We start from the raw sequence: 18237 nt of genomic DNA on the forward strand, positions 1-18237 counted from the left end.
AAAACCATATCAAACTATTTCAAAGTCAAAGAGAAGTTCGAAGGCTAAAACTCGAACAATAGCAATTGATCCTACGCATCCAGTCCCACTAAGCAATCATTCTAATTCAATTCAAAACATGGTTCAAACAGAAAATGTGCCCATGCAAAGATCCCAAAACACACTTGTACGGAATGGCAAATCTTCAATAAACACGCTGCCACAAGCACATTCACCTTTGGACCAACTTATTGCAATCTCAGAGAGAGAAGCAGCTGAGCAACTTAATGTTCCAAAGGACAATGTTTTGCCGCCTAAGGCCACGTTTACGCAGCTGGCAGCTCTATCCACAAAACCATCATTAAATTCACAAGAACCATCAAGTGTAGATGATCATACAGGCCTCATTAAAGCAACGGTTGATGCCTAACTGCGGCAGCGATTAAATTATGCAACCTGACTACTACCACGCATCCTACTCTCGCCAAATAATCACAATCAAATTGCAGAGTAGATCAAACAAAGTACTTATCAACTAAAATGCAAGATCAGAATACATTTTCTTATCCTGCAAATTCTCTCAATTCACAACAACATTCTAATAGGCTGGCGGCCTGCATCCATGATCATACTAATAGAGTTGGTGATGCAAAAATATTGAACACAATTGAGAAACGTACGCATGAAAATACTAGCGCAGATGGTAATGGAAAAACATCCAAGAATGAACACAAAAAAAATAACTTTGCAAATTATCACACAGTATTCTGAACATTTTCAATGATATAAATCAATTAGAAGACTTTTCTTTGGCCGACATTGACCAAGTTGAATTTTTGTGTGACAACAACCTATCAATTGTACGTTTGTGGATTAAGTCAGGACTAGTACTGAATACTCTTTGGAAGGCAAAAATGACATTGTTCGAGATGGGTTTCCTTTTGGCCCAAGACCCTGAACGACTAGTCCAGCAGCCCAAGAATTTAATTTATTTAGGAAATCAGCTCCAACCAAACCAGAAGATTCAACAAAATTGCCAGTGTGCCTTCTATGAACGTCAACAAAAAACATAACCATTACCGACGCACACAAGAAAATCGTCTCCCTACTCAGTTGGAATTCTAGAGGGAGTCATCATCTGCAATCAACTGTAAATAAACACCTAAATGAATTTGAAATAGTCGCCCTTCAGTAAACATGGATGACTACACCTCCGATTTGGGATGATCTTGAGATCTCCCTGTTACCTGCAATACCTGCACTCAAGGGTCGAGCGATGGTGGGCCTCTTGGTTGCAGTCAAAAGTAGTGCTGGTCTTACACTGCAACCTTGGAGGTCACCAAACAATTTTCTTCAATTGGTTAAAATTTCAAATGGCAATCATGATATGGCGTTGATCAACTCATACAGAAATCCAACGGCCATCTCTGACAATATCTTGTAGAAAGACCTGTCCACCATGTTTGAAACAATAGCCAAAATGAATAACATCGTGGCGACCATAGTAGTAGGCGATTTTCAACCTCAATAGTATGCATTCTGACAAAAGAAATAATCCCCCAAGGATTTGCTAAATTGAAAAACTTCATGCTAGAAGTATGTCTGCGAATGGCCAATGGATCACTTCCAGGAGACTTTCCGGCTCAGCCTACTTGGGAGAGAGGAAATTCTAAAAGTATAATCCATTATATCTTCCTCTCGGAACATCTATTCATGAGGGCTATGAAATTTGATATTGTAAAACAGACCACCAGCGACCACCACATGCTAACCTTAACTTGGCTGTGGGGTGAAGACTCCTTCACACAGCGACAAAAATGGATGACAACGAATTTAATCAACAATGCTAAAACATGTTTCAGGTGGACACCTGGTAAATTAGAAATGCTAAATATGGCCATACAAAATTATCAGTCGGAACCCTATTTTGAGTCTTATGTAAGTACTTTGGAGCCTTTTAAAAACAAAAGTCTAATTCATTTACCAGACCTTTGTACAAGGACACACCGACATACTTCTGATTTACATCTTCAACAAATGAAAACAAGCTACAGAAAGACATTAAGATCTGTCTGCAAACCTCTGTATGATCAAAGAAAGAAAGCCAGACAATCCATCAAATGCAAATATACAAATTGACACGCTCTTATAAGGCAATTATGTATCAGAAGGACAGTGAGACGTTCATGTCTACAATTGCTGGAAAAAGTGGCTCACAAATATGGATGCTATTAAATGAAAGAACTGGCCAAAAACAAGTGGACACACAGATGAATGGAGTTTCCAAATCCGATTGGGTAACACATTTCTCAACACTATATCTAGATGAAAAATTTGAAAACTACAAATTACTCTATGCAATCCGCATCATCCTGGAGGTTAGATTGCTCAGAGGAAATTATTATTGAAGATAATGATCAAATCCTCAAACTCACGTGCAGCAGGCCCTGATGGCCTCTCACATTTTATGCTAAAAGAACATCCAAAGCGATGGGCCATCATTCTTACCAGCATCTTTCACCACATACTTCAAACCCAAAAGATCCCAAAATCATGGCGTACATCTCGTCATCCCCATTTTTAAAAAAGGCGATCGAGGAGCGCCGTCTAATTACCGTCCTATAGCACTCCTCGACAGGCCGGGCAAAATCTTCTCACGCTTTGTTCTGCCTGATTTCAATCTATGGTTAGCTAAGGCCAAGCAACGGGATCCTAATCAAACAGGTTTTGTCGCAGGTATGGGGACTGGGATCAACCTCTTCACATTGAATGCATTGAAAAAAGAAGCACATAATTTAAAGTTCCAATTTACTTTGCCTTTATCGACCTGAAATCTGCTTTTGACTCCGTCTCAAGGGTCAAATTAATGGACAAACTCATTGGGGCACATTGCCCACCAAGTCTGGTCGATATTATTTATCAATTGCATTCTTCTACATTGGTTCAGATTAGACTATCAATGGCTGGCCTTTTGTCATCAGCAATATGCACTGCAAGAGGGCTGAAGCAAGGTTGTATACTTGCTTCGGCTCTCTTCAATTTCTTCATCCACAATGTAAGATCCTCTTTCATGAATATTGATACTGACTCCCCAAAGATGGAAAAAGTGGCGATACAAGCTCTTTGGTATGCCAACGACCTTGTTTTAATATTCTAAGACCCCGATTGGGCTTCAGAGACTAATTACTGCTCTTACGCAATATTTTGACGACAATGAGCTTGTTATCAATTTAAAAAAATCTCAAATTGTTATGTATGCACCCAAATGTTCATCTCCCAACAGAATGGAATGGAAAGTCAAAAATGTGAATTTGGAAATTGTGCCGAATTATATCTATTTAGGTCTAGCCTTTGATGGTATTCCTTCTGCCCACTCACAGATGGCTATTATTGAAAATAAGTTGACACCTGCCATATCTCAGACCAAATTAATCCTATATAAATTTGGTAAATTTTACATTTGGCCAGCAGTTGTCTTCTGGCGTCAGAAAATTATCCCCACGTTGCTATATGGTCTGGAATCAACTACCATCATCAAAAGTGTAATATATGTGCCCTCTGTTTCTAATACACGAGACTCAGATCGTGGCTGCATCAGTCCCTGCATTGTGTATCCCGGGAACGCAGCGGGTGGAATGCGAACGCAAGTCCAAGGACAATGGATGTGGCAGAGCTGTCAGCTGGTGGGGCCTCATTTCCTATCCGACTCCCGTATCTCTATATCTTTTTATAATAACAATAAAAGTAAAATACTTTAACATAAAATACTGTCCGTCACCTCATTACTTCCATTACAAGTGACAACGAGGATCTGCTCCGGGCCCCACTGCCTTCTCGAATCCGGCCCATCTCAGAACGTCGCAGCGGCTCCCCGCAGTACCACGATACACTGCTGCCGCTCCGCTCACTGCAGTCAATACAGGTACCCATGCGCATGCTGATGCGAAAATAATCTGCGCTATCGCCACTCTTATTTCAGGGAGTTCCGTCGTGTATATCGGACCTCTTCCACTCACTTCCTGCTCATGCGCAGTTACCCAGCACGCCGTTGAGAGGATTTAAAGGGACACGTGCATACGCTTCCTGTAATTTAAAGCGACACTGCTAAAAAATGTAATCAATGGTGCCCCATCCGACGGAGACAGCGTGAGAGTTTAGAATCTTGTGGCTATTAAACAATAATGCCACAGTGCTGACAGGCAGTCGCACAAACCACTGTACACTCCTATCTCTACAGCAAGAAGTACTTTCTGTTGATCTCAAGAACATATAACCCACGCTGCTATCATTTAAGCTTACAGATCAGATCAACATACAAGTCACATTCTCCCTGCTTACAGTATTGGGAGCTTGGTCTGCAAATTAACATAGTAGTCCTAAATGGTTACTGTAAGGAACTAATTCCACGTTTCTGACCAGCAGACCTGCAAATGACTGCATAGTAACTATCTTTCTCACTCATTGCACCTGATAATATACTAACGTCACTTTACTGTCAACTGAACCTGCAATTTATCATACTGTCTACAAATCTTGATTAGAGCAGAGATGTCTTTTAATAGTGTGCCCCCACCCATGTTTTTCCTGCCAGAGGTTGGTGAACCAACGACCCCCTGGAAGAGGTGTTGCGCTCACCTGGCTCTCACAGAGGCGTCGATCGGAACTGGACAGCTGCGGTCTCCACCAATGTGACGCGTAGGGCCAAGATGACGGACTGGACTGGCCCACCTAGCTTCGTTTGCTTGGCCCGTAGGAACTTTCTTCTGTAAATGGAGAAAGGGAATTAACCACCCGTGGAGTTGAGTGTAAATCCCCCCACCCCCGCTGTTCTCCCCACAGATCACCTTTGATGTCCCCTCTTATAGTCTCACCTGATGGTTTGAAAAGAGGAGCTCTCCATCCTGCATTGAGCGCAGGGGCGCGTTGATAACCAGTTGCTTCACTGGCTCGAAGGAATTGGTGAGTTCCAGAACACTATTGACTCCGAGATTCCTGGCAAGACGCCGTAAGTATAAAGTTCGTAAGAGTTCAAATGCCTGACTTTCACTCTTGTCCGATTCCTTGCAGGTTGCAGCTTGACCCTAATGAAGAGTTCCTCGTGGCAACCGGTAGTATTCTGGTAAGGATTTGTATTTTCCAACACAGTTCGATAAAAAAATGTCAATATGCAACCTGTTGCTTTCTCCCTTATTCAGGCGCTTGAGAGAATGTATGAAGTCTTGGGGAATAATACCTCCGGCGGTAAAATCAGGTAAGTTTGTTGTGGTGAGGAGGGTTCCCCTTGTTAGTTCCTTTGTTTCACCTTGCTGTCCTTTTGTTTCCCCTATAGGGGCCGGGGTTCGGCGAAGATGCAGTGGAAGCTGCGCCGACCCGTGAAGAGGAATCGTACCCCCGGTGGTAAAATCAGGTAAGTCTATGGGAGGGTAACTAATATTCCTCTGTGTATTCCCTTGGCTCACCTTGCTGTTCTTGTCTTCTCCTTAGGTGCCGGAGTGAGGCGGGAACATACAGGAGGATGCGGTGGAATGTGAGGATGCTGCGAAGGCCGGTGAGTTCAGCGCGGCGCTGCAGCAGGCGAGGCGACGCGCATAAAATAACTTCTTTCTTCCAGCTCGAAGGTGCGATGGATCGGGAATTCAGGTAAGGATTAAAGGTATTGCTCTTGTTCTAACCTTTTCTCCTTCTTTCTCCCTTTTTCTAGGAGCTCCAAACTCGAGGCGGGCGTGGCAGAAGGTTGGATGCAGACTTGCAGGCACGGTGAGCGTTACGGTGCTGGATGCAGAATAACGCGAAGCGTGTGCTGCTCTTCGGGCGTGGTTTAAATAGCCTCCAAAGTAGTCCCAGGTAAGTATTCCTCCCCAGCCCCGCCCGAGTAAAAAATAGTCCCTAAGTAAAGTAGTCCCTTCCAAGCCTCTTTTGGCATGGTCTGCATCAGGTAAGTTTGCAGCATGGTCTGCATCAGGTAAATTTTAATCTATAAGCCTGGCGCCTATGGCGCCAGGACTGACTCTCCATATGAGCCTGGCGCCATAGGCGCCAGGACTGGACCCAAATAGCCCCTAGCAGGAGTTGTTGGGCTTGCTTAGGATAACTTGATGCCTGCTTCCGGGGTTGCTGGACGTGGTCTGGGTCCCCGGGGGTAGGCATCATGACAAGAGGTGGATCACATCTTTTGAGCACTATCCGGGGGTTGTGTGTGGTCAAAATTGCAGTATGGAGAAGTGGAAATCACTACTGTTACACTGCCTTGGCCCAGCTGGGCAAGAAAAATTTGAAGATCTACCAGAATTACCTCCTGATGAGAATACTGACTTAAATGAATATGAGCGTTCTGTGAGGAAGATGAGCAAACATTATGAGTTAAGTACAATCTTAGAACGTTACAAATTTGGGAAGAGAGTGCAAGAAGAGGGGGAGAGTGTTGAGCCATAACCGAATTAATTTCAATGCACAATTAGATGAGACTGAGGGATCAGTTCATGCTAGAATGCAGAAGCAGTAAGGTGAGGGAAAGACTGTGGTCCGAGGATGATCCACCTTTTAGATGCTGTTTTACGTGTAGCCAAAGAAGTGGAACACACAGAAAAATGTGTCAGAGAATTGGAAAACAGAGTCCAAACAGTTGAGATTAAACATGAAACTCAAAAGATCAATCCCACTACGACTAATGGCAATACAAATAATGAGTGTATAGCCCTAGTAGCAGAGACAACGAATAGGCGAAATGCACCTGAGAGAAATCATAGACAACCATGGAAGGAAAACAGGAGAAGTGGAATGTCTTCTAGGACACAAACTATGAATTTAAGGAGGAGAAGTCCACGAAAACTAAGAGAAAGTTCAAAGAGGAGAAACACTGGCAGATGTTTCAGGTGTGATAGTACAGATCATTGGGCGGATAACCCAGAATGTCCTGCCCTTAAGATTATTTGTGGAAAATGCAAAGGCAAAGGACATTATGCCAGGTGTTGTAGGGTTCAAAATACCTCAACGAATTGGATAGGAAATGAAGATTACAGTGATGAAGATGGAGAAGAATGTGTCTTTGTCATAACTGATGAAGAAAATGAGGAAGAAATAGAAAGTCCCAAAGCCACAGTATGTGTTAATGGTATTGACATGCATATGATGATAGACTCTGGTGCTAAATACACCCTTGTACCACAAAATGTATGGGACAAAAGCAAACATGAATACTTGCATGAGTCAGATATGAAACCCAGAGCCTATGGGGGAGTCAAAATAGATATCATTGGGTGGTTCTGGGGCACATTAAAGTTCAAGGACAGGAAAGCAAATGGCAAAATATACATCACGAAAGCAGGAAGGAGACGTTTATTGAGTTGGACTCATCAAAAGAAACTTAAAGTTAAATTAGATGCCAGTGCCAGTGAATATGTGCTGTCAGTTGAGAATACTACGATTAAACTCGAGGAGTCTAAGCAAACCACAGGAGTTGATGAAATAATAAAGGTTGTGTTCAGGGATGGAATTGGATGGCTACGTGGCTATGCACACGAAATTAAAATGAAACCAGAGTATACTCCTGTAGCACAAAAAATGCGCACCATTCCACTATCCATGAGAGAAGAGGTGAGGAAGGAAATCAAAATTCTGGAAGATCAGAGCATCATAGAAAGTATAGATGCTAGTGAGTGGGTCTCACCATTAGTCGTTCTAAGGAAGAAATCTGGAAAGTTGAGCATATGTGTGGACTTGCGAGAACTCAATAAGTGTGTTGTCCTGACAGACACCCTCTTCCTAATATCCAAGTGATTGGGATGGTCCACCATAGGTCCACCGAGATATTTTTCCACTCGTGATTTAACCTCAGCATACCATCAAGTCAAGCTACACAAGGATTCAAAGAAAATGACGGCTTTTATCACACCTGATGGTTTATACCAGTATAAAAGACTACCTTTTGGGTTAATATCCGCTGCCTCAGTTTTTCAAATAATTATGTATCGACTTTTTGAATGGGATCAGGGAGTCATCTGTTTCCAAGACAATATTTTAGTACATGCCACTGATCAGACGTTACATGATGAGACACTTCAATATGGATGCAAGAAGTTATATGAAGATGGCATGACCCTAATTAGAGACAAATACAACATCAACCGTACTGAAATTGATTATCTTGGGCACACAATATCAGCTGAAGGGGTACGACCTAAAAAGGAGTTCGCTGATGCTATAAAGAACATGCCGAGACCTAAATCTAAGGAGGAAGTACGTACTTTTATTGGGATGGCAGAGTTCATATGAGACTTAGCCCTCCACACTATACCACTTCGTGAACTTTTGAAGAGTAAGATTTTCGAATGGAATGTTGAATGTGAAGAGGAACTATAATTACCACAGATGCTAGCAATTTAGGTCTTGGAGCCGTTGTCACTCAGGAATCTGTAACGCTCACCTGATTCCCGCAGAGGCGCCGGTCTTGACTGGGTGAATGCCTTATCTTCAAAGGTGATGTGTAACACACGGTTGGCTCTTTGGGCTGGACCTCTGTGCACTGTATGTCTGACTCGAAGAGTAAGATGTCTGCAGATAGAAAATATGGGATTAATGAACTGGGGTTATTGGGTGCCTCTCTCCTCTTCCCTTTCTCTTCTCCTGTAGAACCCCAAAGGTTAACGCCCTCACCTTAGGTAAGTGAACGCCGAGCTCTCCATCTGCCTCGGGGCAGGGTGCCGTAACCAGTTTCTTCACTGGATAAGGGTGCAGGCCTCTTGACCTCAGAAGACTGCTGTCCGTCGTTAACTGCACGAACGGTAAGTTCTGGGCACTTCAAATGTCTTAAAAGTCTTTTGTAATGATATCTCTTGTTTTGAAGGGTTCCGGCGATGGCGGATGGCGGGCTGATGAGAGTTGAGGATCGAACCCGCGTGAGGAATAGAAGCGCCTGGAAGCACGTAAGTAAGCGCTTGTAGCCTGCTTCACGATGCGCACTAACTGTCCCTTTTATCTTGCAGGTACAAGTTCGGAGCTTTAGAGAAGCTGAAGGGTGCTGGAATACCCACTGGATTCGGCGTGGGAAGGAGTAATGGCACGTGAGTAATAAAGATGCCCAATGTCTTTAAACGCACCTTCTTTTGTCTTTCAGATGCGGGATGCAGCGCCGAAGGCCTCCGGAGCGTGCAAAGAGCTGGTAAGCTTTTGTCTTTCAGATGCCGGAATGCAGTGCGAAGACCTCCGGAGCATGCGAAGAGTAGGTAAGCCTTTGTCTTTCAGATGCCGGAATGCAGCGCGAGGCGTTGGTGACAGCCGATGGACCAGGTAAGAGATGCGCTGCCACTGAAGACCGTAGTGCTAACCTGTTCTTTCTTTGTCTTTACAGGTGCTGCTGAAGACTGGATTCCAGGATGGTAAGCCTTTGTTCCCTTAGGCCCAGGATCAGAAGCAGAAGACACGATGAGCGTTCTGCTGCAGAGAATGCAGAATAACGCAAAGCAAGATTTATCCATTGGGTGTGGTTTAAATAGCCTCCTGTAGTGCTTAGGTGTCTCCTTCCACAGCCACGCCTAGGTAAGAAAAGAGTTCCTGCTTTCCAGAAGAGTTCCAGTGTTCTGAACGGTGGTTGGTCAAAATCTCGAAAACAAAATCTCGAATGACAAAAAGCCCGAAACAAAAATCTCGAAAAAAAAAATATCGAATTTTTTATTTATTTATTTATATATGTTTTTGGGGTCAGGTAAGTAAAAAAAGGGGGTAAAATAAAAAAAAATGAAAAAAAGGGGGGTTGGGGGGGAACCCCCCCATTTTGGAAAAAAACACATTGAAAAAAAATTCGATATTTTTTTTTTCGGCCTTTTGTATTCGAGATTTTTTTTTCGAGATTTTTTTTTTGAGATTTTGACTATAAACCGTTCTGAACCTAGGGAGTGGCTCCTGCCCCACCCAACAGGAAAAGTAGTCCCAAACAGAAGAGGATCAGGGGTTCAACTGGCAGGTAAGTAAGCAGCATGGTCTGCTGCAGGTAAGTCCACCCAAGCATTATGAGCCCGGCGCTTCCAGCGCTGGGACTGGGCATCTTTATGAGCCTGGTGCCACTGGCGCCAGGACAGGGTCCAAAAGGTCCCAATTGGGACTGGCTGGCACTCGGAACCGGGGTTATGGGTCTGCTTCCAAGGGAGTCGGGCAAGTCCTGATCTTTTGGAAGCAGAGATCATGACAGAATCTGACGGAAAAGAAGTACTAATTGCTTTTGCATTTATACTTTTGAAGGGTGCTGAAAAATCGTATGCGGCCATAGAGAAAGAAACATTGGCAATTAAATGGGCAGCGGAGAAGTTCAGAAACTTCATCTGGGGTGTAGAAGTAGAATTTCGCACTGAGCACAAACCTCTAATTCATGTTATCATGAATAAAGGATTGGATAAAGTGTCTAATCGTATAAAGAGATGGGTAATACTCTTACAGGAATACAATTGCATGGTGCGATATCTACCAGGCGTAAAATCTTATCACGTCTCACCAACATCTCGGAGACTGATAATGACAAAGAAACTGATTCAGAAGTTGTCCTAAATATAGAAACGTTGTCTATATCAAAAGAAGAATGGGAAGAAGCAGAGAGACAAGATACTATGATGATACTATTGAAACAAGTAATTAAGAGTCAAGATCCTTTGAGGAAACGAAATTTGAATAACTTAATCTTATGGATTATTGGAGTGTTGCTGAGGAATTGAATGTGGAAAATGACAGAATCTGGAGAGGCGACAGAATTATTCCACCCAAGGTATTACGTCAAAGAATTATCGAACTGGGTCACGAGGGCCATCGAGGAATAGTCCAGACTAAATAGAAAATACGTGACGATTATTGGTGGCCCGGATTTGATTTACAGATAGAGAGATTCATCCGAGACTGTATCCTTTGTTATGAGAGTGATAGAATGTGCATGAGTGCGAAGTATCCTATGGTGGTGACGAATATTCCAGGGAAAGTTTGGGATGATCTGGGGATGGACATACTAGGCCCAATTTATAGTGATGGCAAAAAACTATTTTGTCTGAAACAGCCCAGGGCTATATAAGCCCCGCCCTCACACTGATCCATGCTTCGCGTTACTTTGCATCTTCATGCAACGTGACGCTCACTGCCGCTTGGACCAGCTTACTCACCTTCTGGAAGCCAGCGATCACCATCTCATTGCATCAGCATACTCACCTCCTGAAAGCCAGCGTTCATCATCGCATCGCATTAACATACTCGCCTTCGGAAATCAGCGACCCTATTTCCGGCACCACACTTTTCATCCAATGTCGCGCCCAACGTCCACAGAGTCTGGCCCTGTAAAGAAGCAGAAAGACAAGGTTAAACAATTGAAAATCAGCAGCTGGGGGTCGCGCCGCATTGGGACCATGCGCGCATTCTCAGAAGTCACTCACCTGTTGCCGGGCCATCGTGAACTCGTTCGCTCCGGCTGCCATCTTCATCTTCGCAGCTGCCGGGTCGCAATATCACCTACACGGGGAAAGAGCAAAAGAGAGACATTAAGGAAAGAACGAACAACATTGATGGAATAGACGAAACAAACACGTAAAGCAGGTTGAAAGCAAAACGGACTACAAACAAAAAACACTCACCTAGAGAGAAGTGGATTAGTCGCAGCTGGACTGGACAGCCACACAGAGGGACCAGTGAAGGAACTTGCTCCTAGTTAAGCAAGCGCCCCTGCCGGAAGTAGCAGGATGGAGAGCTAATCATTAAAGATAAGCAGGTGAGCCTTCTATAGGCAGCGCAACCTACGGGAACTACACCCTGGGTGGAAGTGGTCTGGAAGGGAACTCTGGTCACAGACTGGCATACCTATACCTCCTTTACATTTACCTAGGAGCAGTCTTGAGCAGCACTACTGCAGTAACTGTACAAGCGCAGAGGGAGAACCCAGATGAGGGTGAACTAATCCCTGGGAGGGCTGCAGCCGTGCCCCAACGCCCCGCGCAGAGACAGGTGAGCGTAACAGCTGGCAGGCAGAGACACAAGCTGCTGCCAACCTGGTCTGGGAAGCTGTGCAGTGATGTTCTTGGCAGAGATGAAGTGGCGTAAAACTGTGCAAACACTGATTTTTTTCAAAGTACCTAATTTACTTTTATTCTGTAACGTTTATTGGAGTTAATAAACAACCATATAAGAGCCCATTTTATGATCTAATTGAGAGTGAGTGAAGTCTTGCATTTGAAGTGTACGCTGCCATTCTATTCATTGTATTGGGGGAAAAATAATAAGATATAGACATCGGTCCACTTATTTTGGAGAGAGCCGAATAGGGGCATTCTTCCTTTCCTCACCTTCTCCGAGAAGCTCAATGTCTCTAGAGCTCTGTTCCTCTTAAGGCTAAACTACTGTAACAGCCTCTTCCTCAATGTGCCTCTCTTCGCTTCCTCCTCTTCAACTAATCCAGAATAGGGCTGCAAGACTTCTCCTTTGCCTCAAGCCCTGGGACTGTATCTCTCCAGCTCCAAAATCTCTCCGGAGGGCTTCCGGTTGCTGCAAGGATCACATTCAAGACCCTTTGCATCATCCACAAGACTGTCTGGGGACTGGGACCATGCTACCTGCAACTAAATACTGTCCTTCCAGATCCCTTCGATCTTCTGGCTCCAACCCTCTGCTGATCAAACGCTTCTCCAAGCAGAGAGCCGGGGGCGGATCTCGCTCCTCAGCTTGCTCTCTCATATGGAACCGTCCTCCTCTCTCTGTCTTGAACCGGACCACCTCAGGTTCCAAAAACAACTCAAGACCTTTCTCTTCTCCTCCTTTCCTCTCCACCTCCCGTGCTAACCATCCCCTCTGTTGTTCAAATTGGTGGTCTGGCCTCTCAAGAGTCCACTAGGGACCTGGCTTCTGCCCGTTAACCCCCAGCATCCCCCCACCTGCATGCCTGTTGGTGGGGTGGATTGCCTACGCTCTGCACTTAACTGTTGGGCGGTAGACCTCCCTCTTCACCTGCGATGTCTCCGCCCATGCACTTACCTGTTGCCTCCCCAACTGGAACTTCCTCCCCTAGGGGACCCTAATACCACTGAACCTCCCAACCTCCCTTTTTCTTTTCCTTTTCTTTCACTGCCCTTGCACGGTCTGAATATCAGAAGGCCTAGTAGGACCACTGTCATTTTCTATTTATTCATTATCAATTTAATTGTTTATTTGTTCCCTTGGTCCCTTCCCATGTGCCTTGTGGTGCTTTGAAACACTGTTTTGCTGTAGAAGTGCCTTATAAATATAAATGTAAATACTAATACCAAATACAAATACACAGACATAGCAGGACCTGCACAGTATTTCTATCCAGGTACAATACAGGCCCTGCTGTGTCTACTTTTCCTGAATCTGAGAAAAGGTCTGGAGAGCCAGGGAGCCTTGACAAAGTGTTAGACCAGAGAGAAGGATTACAGATACCCTCTTCATCTCTAATTCTTCTTGCTGTAGTCCAGTGCCCAAAGTATTCACCTGAGGTTTTCAGCATTTCTCTGCACAGCACATTGCACTTTGGGTGCTTTTAAAGGCCTCCAGGGTCCTTTACTGCAAGGTACTATGAAAGTGAGGGGTGTAGTAGAGTATCTCTTTCCAGCACTGATGGTGCTCACTCTTGTATAATACACTCCACTGCCCTACCCATTGTGTAGTGCCCTTTAAAATGTTTAGCCTCAGGAGTAATTTCCACAGCACTGCCCTAAGAACATAGACAATGGCTTAAGGCCTTACAAAACATTTGTTTGACCGCATTCAAGTATGAGAATACCAGTCTAGCAGCTGAGGAGTTGCACGTACATGCCCTTCCTTCCCCACCATGCAGCATAGGGTGTGCATAAACAGTACGGACGGGCGAGCAGTGATCCCTTGCCACAGCAGTTGCTATAAGGAGAATGTCAGCATCAGTGCCCTTCAAATACAATTTTGCATCTGCTTTTACGGATTCATGAAGAGAAGGCAGTAGGTGCACTAACTTGGTCTGCTCTTTCTCGGCATGTGCACATGCGCTCCTTTGGAAGGCATGTGGGTGGATGGCCCAGGCTGAGCACATAAATGGATATGTATAAACCCAGTCCTGGGGACTGCCTCGCCTTCATGCCCTAAACACTATGCTAACATTACTGCCCCAGCACAGTCGCCCTAATAAGCGAGTGCACTTAACACCCCTCCCAAAGCCAATCAAATTTGACTTTTGTGCAACGTTATTAATTAAATTTAACACAGATGTATGTCAAATTGTGATGCCGTTTATTTTATGCCCTGCAGGGTATTTTCCGAAATTAAAGGGGGCCCGAATAACCCTCTTTACTTTTGTTTGCAAATGGTGTCTGCAATCCTTGACCCAGCGTCCCAGAGGCAGTGCCAGGGGTCGCAAGGAGGTCACCAGGGGTAGCTATTGCAACCCCTGACAACTCCCAAATTACATCCATCCTGGAAGGATCAGATCCTGCCCTTAAACTATCCTTCCCTTGGTCTCTGGCAATCGAACCTGGGCCACCTCTTCAGGTCTTGTGGACTGCAATTAATAGTTGCTAGCATTCACATGTAACCAGAGCACACCTATAGGCTTTGTCCTGATGAATTGAATGGACAAACTCCTCATAGGTATCCAAAAATATCACTTGGCTGATAACTTGTGACAGATCGATTTAGATGGTGTTCCTATTTTAGTGGACGTTTGGATTTCTTTCCTTTAATAGTTGCTTCCGTAATCCTTTTTTTATTTTACAATGTCTCTCTCAAATATTGTGCGGTATTCGACTTGCTGTAAAGGTTTGTGATTTTTTAAAAGTGTTTTGGTCTCTCTTAGACCCTTTGCTATTTATTATATACTGTTCTTTATTCTTAAAGTACTTAACTTCTATGGCAACTTCTTAATACAGGACTTATAATTAGGAGTATATTCATCAGTAAGCATACTGTGTTTGTGTATTTCCCTTTGTTGTGCACAATCCCTGTTTGATCGCCCTTTCTCGTTGCTTTTTGTGTGACTAGCTGTACCCTTCCCATGGTACACCCCTACCCCTTGTAAGAATAAAACCAGACGGCTTCGTCGCATATAATCGTTGAGAGTTTGGACTAACTTGGTCGTACCCCTATGCACTATAGATGGGTTAGTTTTCCTGAAGCTCTGCCCAGTGAATTTCAGGAAAAACTCCTAGTAGCCTCTAAAGCTTTCAATGGCCCAGGTTTTTTTTTTACAGGAGTTTGAGTTCACAATTTAAATGCTCAGAAGAATGTAGAGGGGATTCAATTCACTGTGCCTGAACTTGTTCCCAATGGTTGGTTCTCCTCTAGAGTTTAACCAAAGTTGAGTCATTAAATTGTCCATCTCTGCTTGGGCTAGGCTGAATACATTGTTAATCAGCATTCACAACATTTTATTTTTCTATTTCTTGCAGGTGACCTTAAACGTGTATTGCGTCCAGAGTATCCGCACGTATCATTTTCTAACATCGATAATGAAAGACATCCACTTTCCAGTGGCAAAGCAAGCCTCTTCCCCCTCTGGACTAATGACTCCACTGAGCACCCAGGAGCAGAGACAGTGAAGAAGTTCGGACGGCAATTTTCATTTGACCATCAGCTTGGCCTGGAAGGTTATGGTATGTTCTACATCGGCGAGGAGAGTCTGACCCTGACGAACCTCATGATGACCTGGAACAAGTGCGCGTTCTGCACCTTCAATCCAGTGACCAGACAAGGGCGGCATGAGACCTTGAGTATTAGCCGGGCATTGATGAAGCGCTACTACCTCATTGAAAGGGCACGGGATGCCAAAGTAGTGGGCATCTTGGTTGGCACACTGGGCGTGGCGGATTACCTCTCAGTCATTGAGCACATAAAAGCGACCGTTCGCAAAGCTGGGAAAAAAAGTTACACTTTTGTGATGGGGAAGCTAAACGTAGCCAAGCTGGCCAACTTCCTGGAAGTCGACATCTATGTTCTGGTGGCCTGCCCAGAAAACTCACTGCTGGATTCAAGCGAGTTCTACAGACCCGTGATCACACCCTTTGAGATGGACATGGCTTACAACAGGGCCCGGCAGTGGACCGGAGACTACATTACAGACTACCGGGATCTACTGCCAGGTAACGCAACTAAGCACCTACAAGGTGTGCTCCCTCAGGAATGGTGGTTAGCAGATGGCAGTGGAAAAGTCTGCTGCCTCAGGAATGGTGGTTCTTAGCAGAAAGGAGCAGATAGCTTCTGGTAGGCTTCAACTGGCCACTGGAAGCCTTGTTCAAAGAGGTTTGTTTTCAACCCTTTGAATACTGCACTAGTTGTCAAAGCTGCATGTTAGTTTAGTTTGCTTAACTTTGTTGCTGATGTGTGTTTCTTGAAAATATGTACATTAGTGAGGAGGGTGTTTTTAGAAGCATTTGATTCTGGATTGGCCACTCCTCTAGTACAGCAGGATGTTTTTAATTGTTCCAACAGCACAGTGAAGGCACCTGGCCAGGGAATGTTGCCCAGTGTGATTTCTTGGATTGTGAGAGATTTTTGTAGCCTAATATTTTAAATCCGGTGTTTGTAAAGGGAATCAAACCATTTTTGGAAAATTAAAACTGCTTGGGATCATCGGGATATTGACATTTACTGTTAACTTGATGCAGTCTGCTCTGGCGGTGGTTGCATCCTGTGGCCGTTGGAGAGGGGGCCCTGGGTCTTTGGCACCTTGTTCTCTTGTTTCACAATCTTGCAAGGGTTTAAGGGACATTTCACTTTGCATGCCAATCAGAGAGCAGAATTGTGTCTGCTTATCTGCAAATAAGAACGAATGAGGGTTACGAGAGGCATATGGAGAGGAGCAAGAGAACGGTGAGATGGGGTACAGAGAAGGCGATATCGAGACAGTGGGGATCTTTAAAAGAAATGGGGTGGGAGCAAAGGACAGCCGAAGAAAGGAAGACTGGATAAACCGTTAAAAAAAAAAACATTTAGAGAGGCGACGATTGTAAGAGTGTTGTGGTGGAGAGAGTGAAAGAAAGTCATTAAAGTAACGCCTGTTTGGAATGGGTTTGTAAATGTGAGATCCTTAAGCCACCCTACTGAATAATACCCCTAATGAGCAAAAACAAGGGACTCGCAAGGATGGTCACTTTCTCTGCTAAAGTTCGCCTCCTGGAGAGAGAGTGATCTGTTGTGGGAAGACCGGAAAACAGGGTGCCTTTAAATGTGGCCATGCCCATATAACAAAAGTCTATTTTTCTTTCCTCTGTGTCTTTGGTTTAAGAACGATTTTCAGATGGACGTGGTTGCCCATCACAGCCGCATTGGTGCTCGAAAACATGAATCTATTCAAGTGAGCTGGTCTTCTGTTAAGCACACATTAACTGCTTACATTGCTTTTTGGTTCTTCGCGTAAACTGGAGCACTTAACACAAAATGTGCAAATGCCTGCTGAGATTCCTATTCAATTGCATAGTAGATCATGCAAGCTCCAGATTTCACTTACTTTTCGGCACTCCCAACTAAGACATGCTATTAAAATGAATGCAGATGCACATCTGATAATGTATCAAAGCCTTAGAGTGTAGGAAACCATTTTAAATTTAATGCTTTCAAGAATTACAAGAACGTTTTAGAAACAGTTACCTTGTTCATACATTTCAGGGCAAAACAATTACCAAGGTGAGTCACAATGTTAAACAGTCCCATTTTAGAGAAATGCATAGCATGACATGAATGCAAAGGTAAGTAGCAACTTTTCAAGACTTGGTCCAGAGCTCACTCAAACCCTAGGTAATCCAGGAAAAATGTCCACGGCAGACTGAGTCCACAAGAGTCATTTTTAGAGAGAGCAGGTTCAAGGTCCCAGGAATGTATAGGAGAAGTAAATGGGCCTTCCGCTTCTCTGGAGGTAAGTCAGTTGAACCCACGGTTGTGGATTCTACAGCGAGACACCCCAGGGAAGGCAAGAGGATACCCCAAAAGAGTGTTCTAAGGGGTCAAAGGGTGGACCAAGAGCCCAGGAGGAAGAAGCAGTAGAGCAGGTGGACCCCCAATAGAAGCCTATAAGAAATGTGGTAAAGGCTTGCCTCCATAGTACTTCTACTCCCCCGAGGGACTCCAGAAGGTGAGTATCCTGAATAATTGGCCACCCCAAGACCCAAAACTAGGTACTCATGTCAGCGTTTTTCAAAAAATGGCTACAATAGCACAACACAAGACAACACAAGCCAGTAGGTGCCTGGCTCCTTTCCACAGGTGTGATTTCCTGGATTCATTTCCCAGGGACTTTCACCCTGAGCCAGTGACCCATGA

The 18237-nt window shown here is 44.4% G+C and overlaps 1 protein-coding gene across 5 annotated transcripts in view; it reads left to right on the forward strand.

Moving 5' to 3' along the window:
- DPH2 (diphthamide biosynthesis 2) overlaps positions 1-18237 on the forward strand; it is a 219875-nt gene that overhangs the window by 92829 nt on the left and 108809 nt on the right. For all 5 annotated transcript variants that reach the window (XR_011293991.1, XM_069642392.1, XM_069642394.1 and 2 more), the window contains exon 5: positions 15372-16061. Coding sequence is in view for 4 of the 5 variants with exons in the window: in XM_069642392.1 (XP_069498493.1) it covers positions 15372-16061 (690 nt within the window). In the remaining variant the exon portion in view is untranslated. The remainder of the gene's footprint in view (positions 1-15371; positions 16062-18237) is intronic.

The sequence above is a fragment of the Ambystoma mexicanum genome, chromosome 1q (assembly GCF_040938575.1).
Source record: "Ambystoma mexicanum isolate Mex_15411 chromosome 1q, UKY_AmexF1_1, whole genome shotgun sequence".
In the NCBI taxonomy this organism is placed as follows: Eukaryota; Metazoa; Chordata; class Amphibia; order Caudata; family Ambystomatidae; genus Ambystoma; species Ambystoma mexicanum.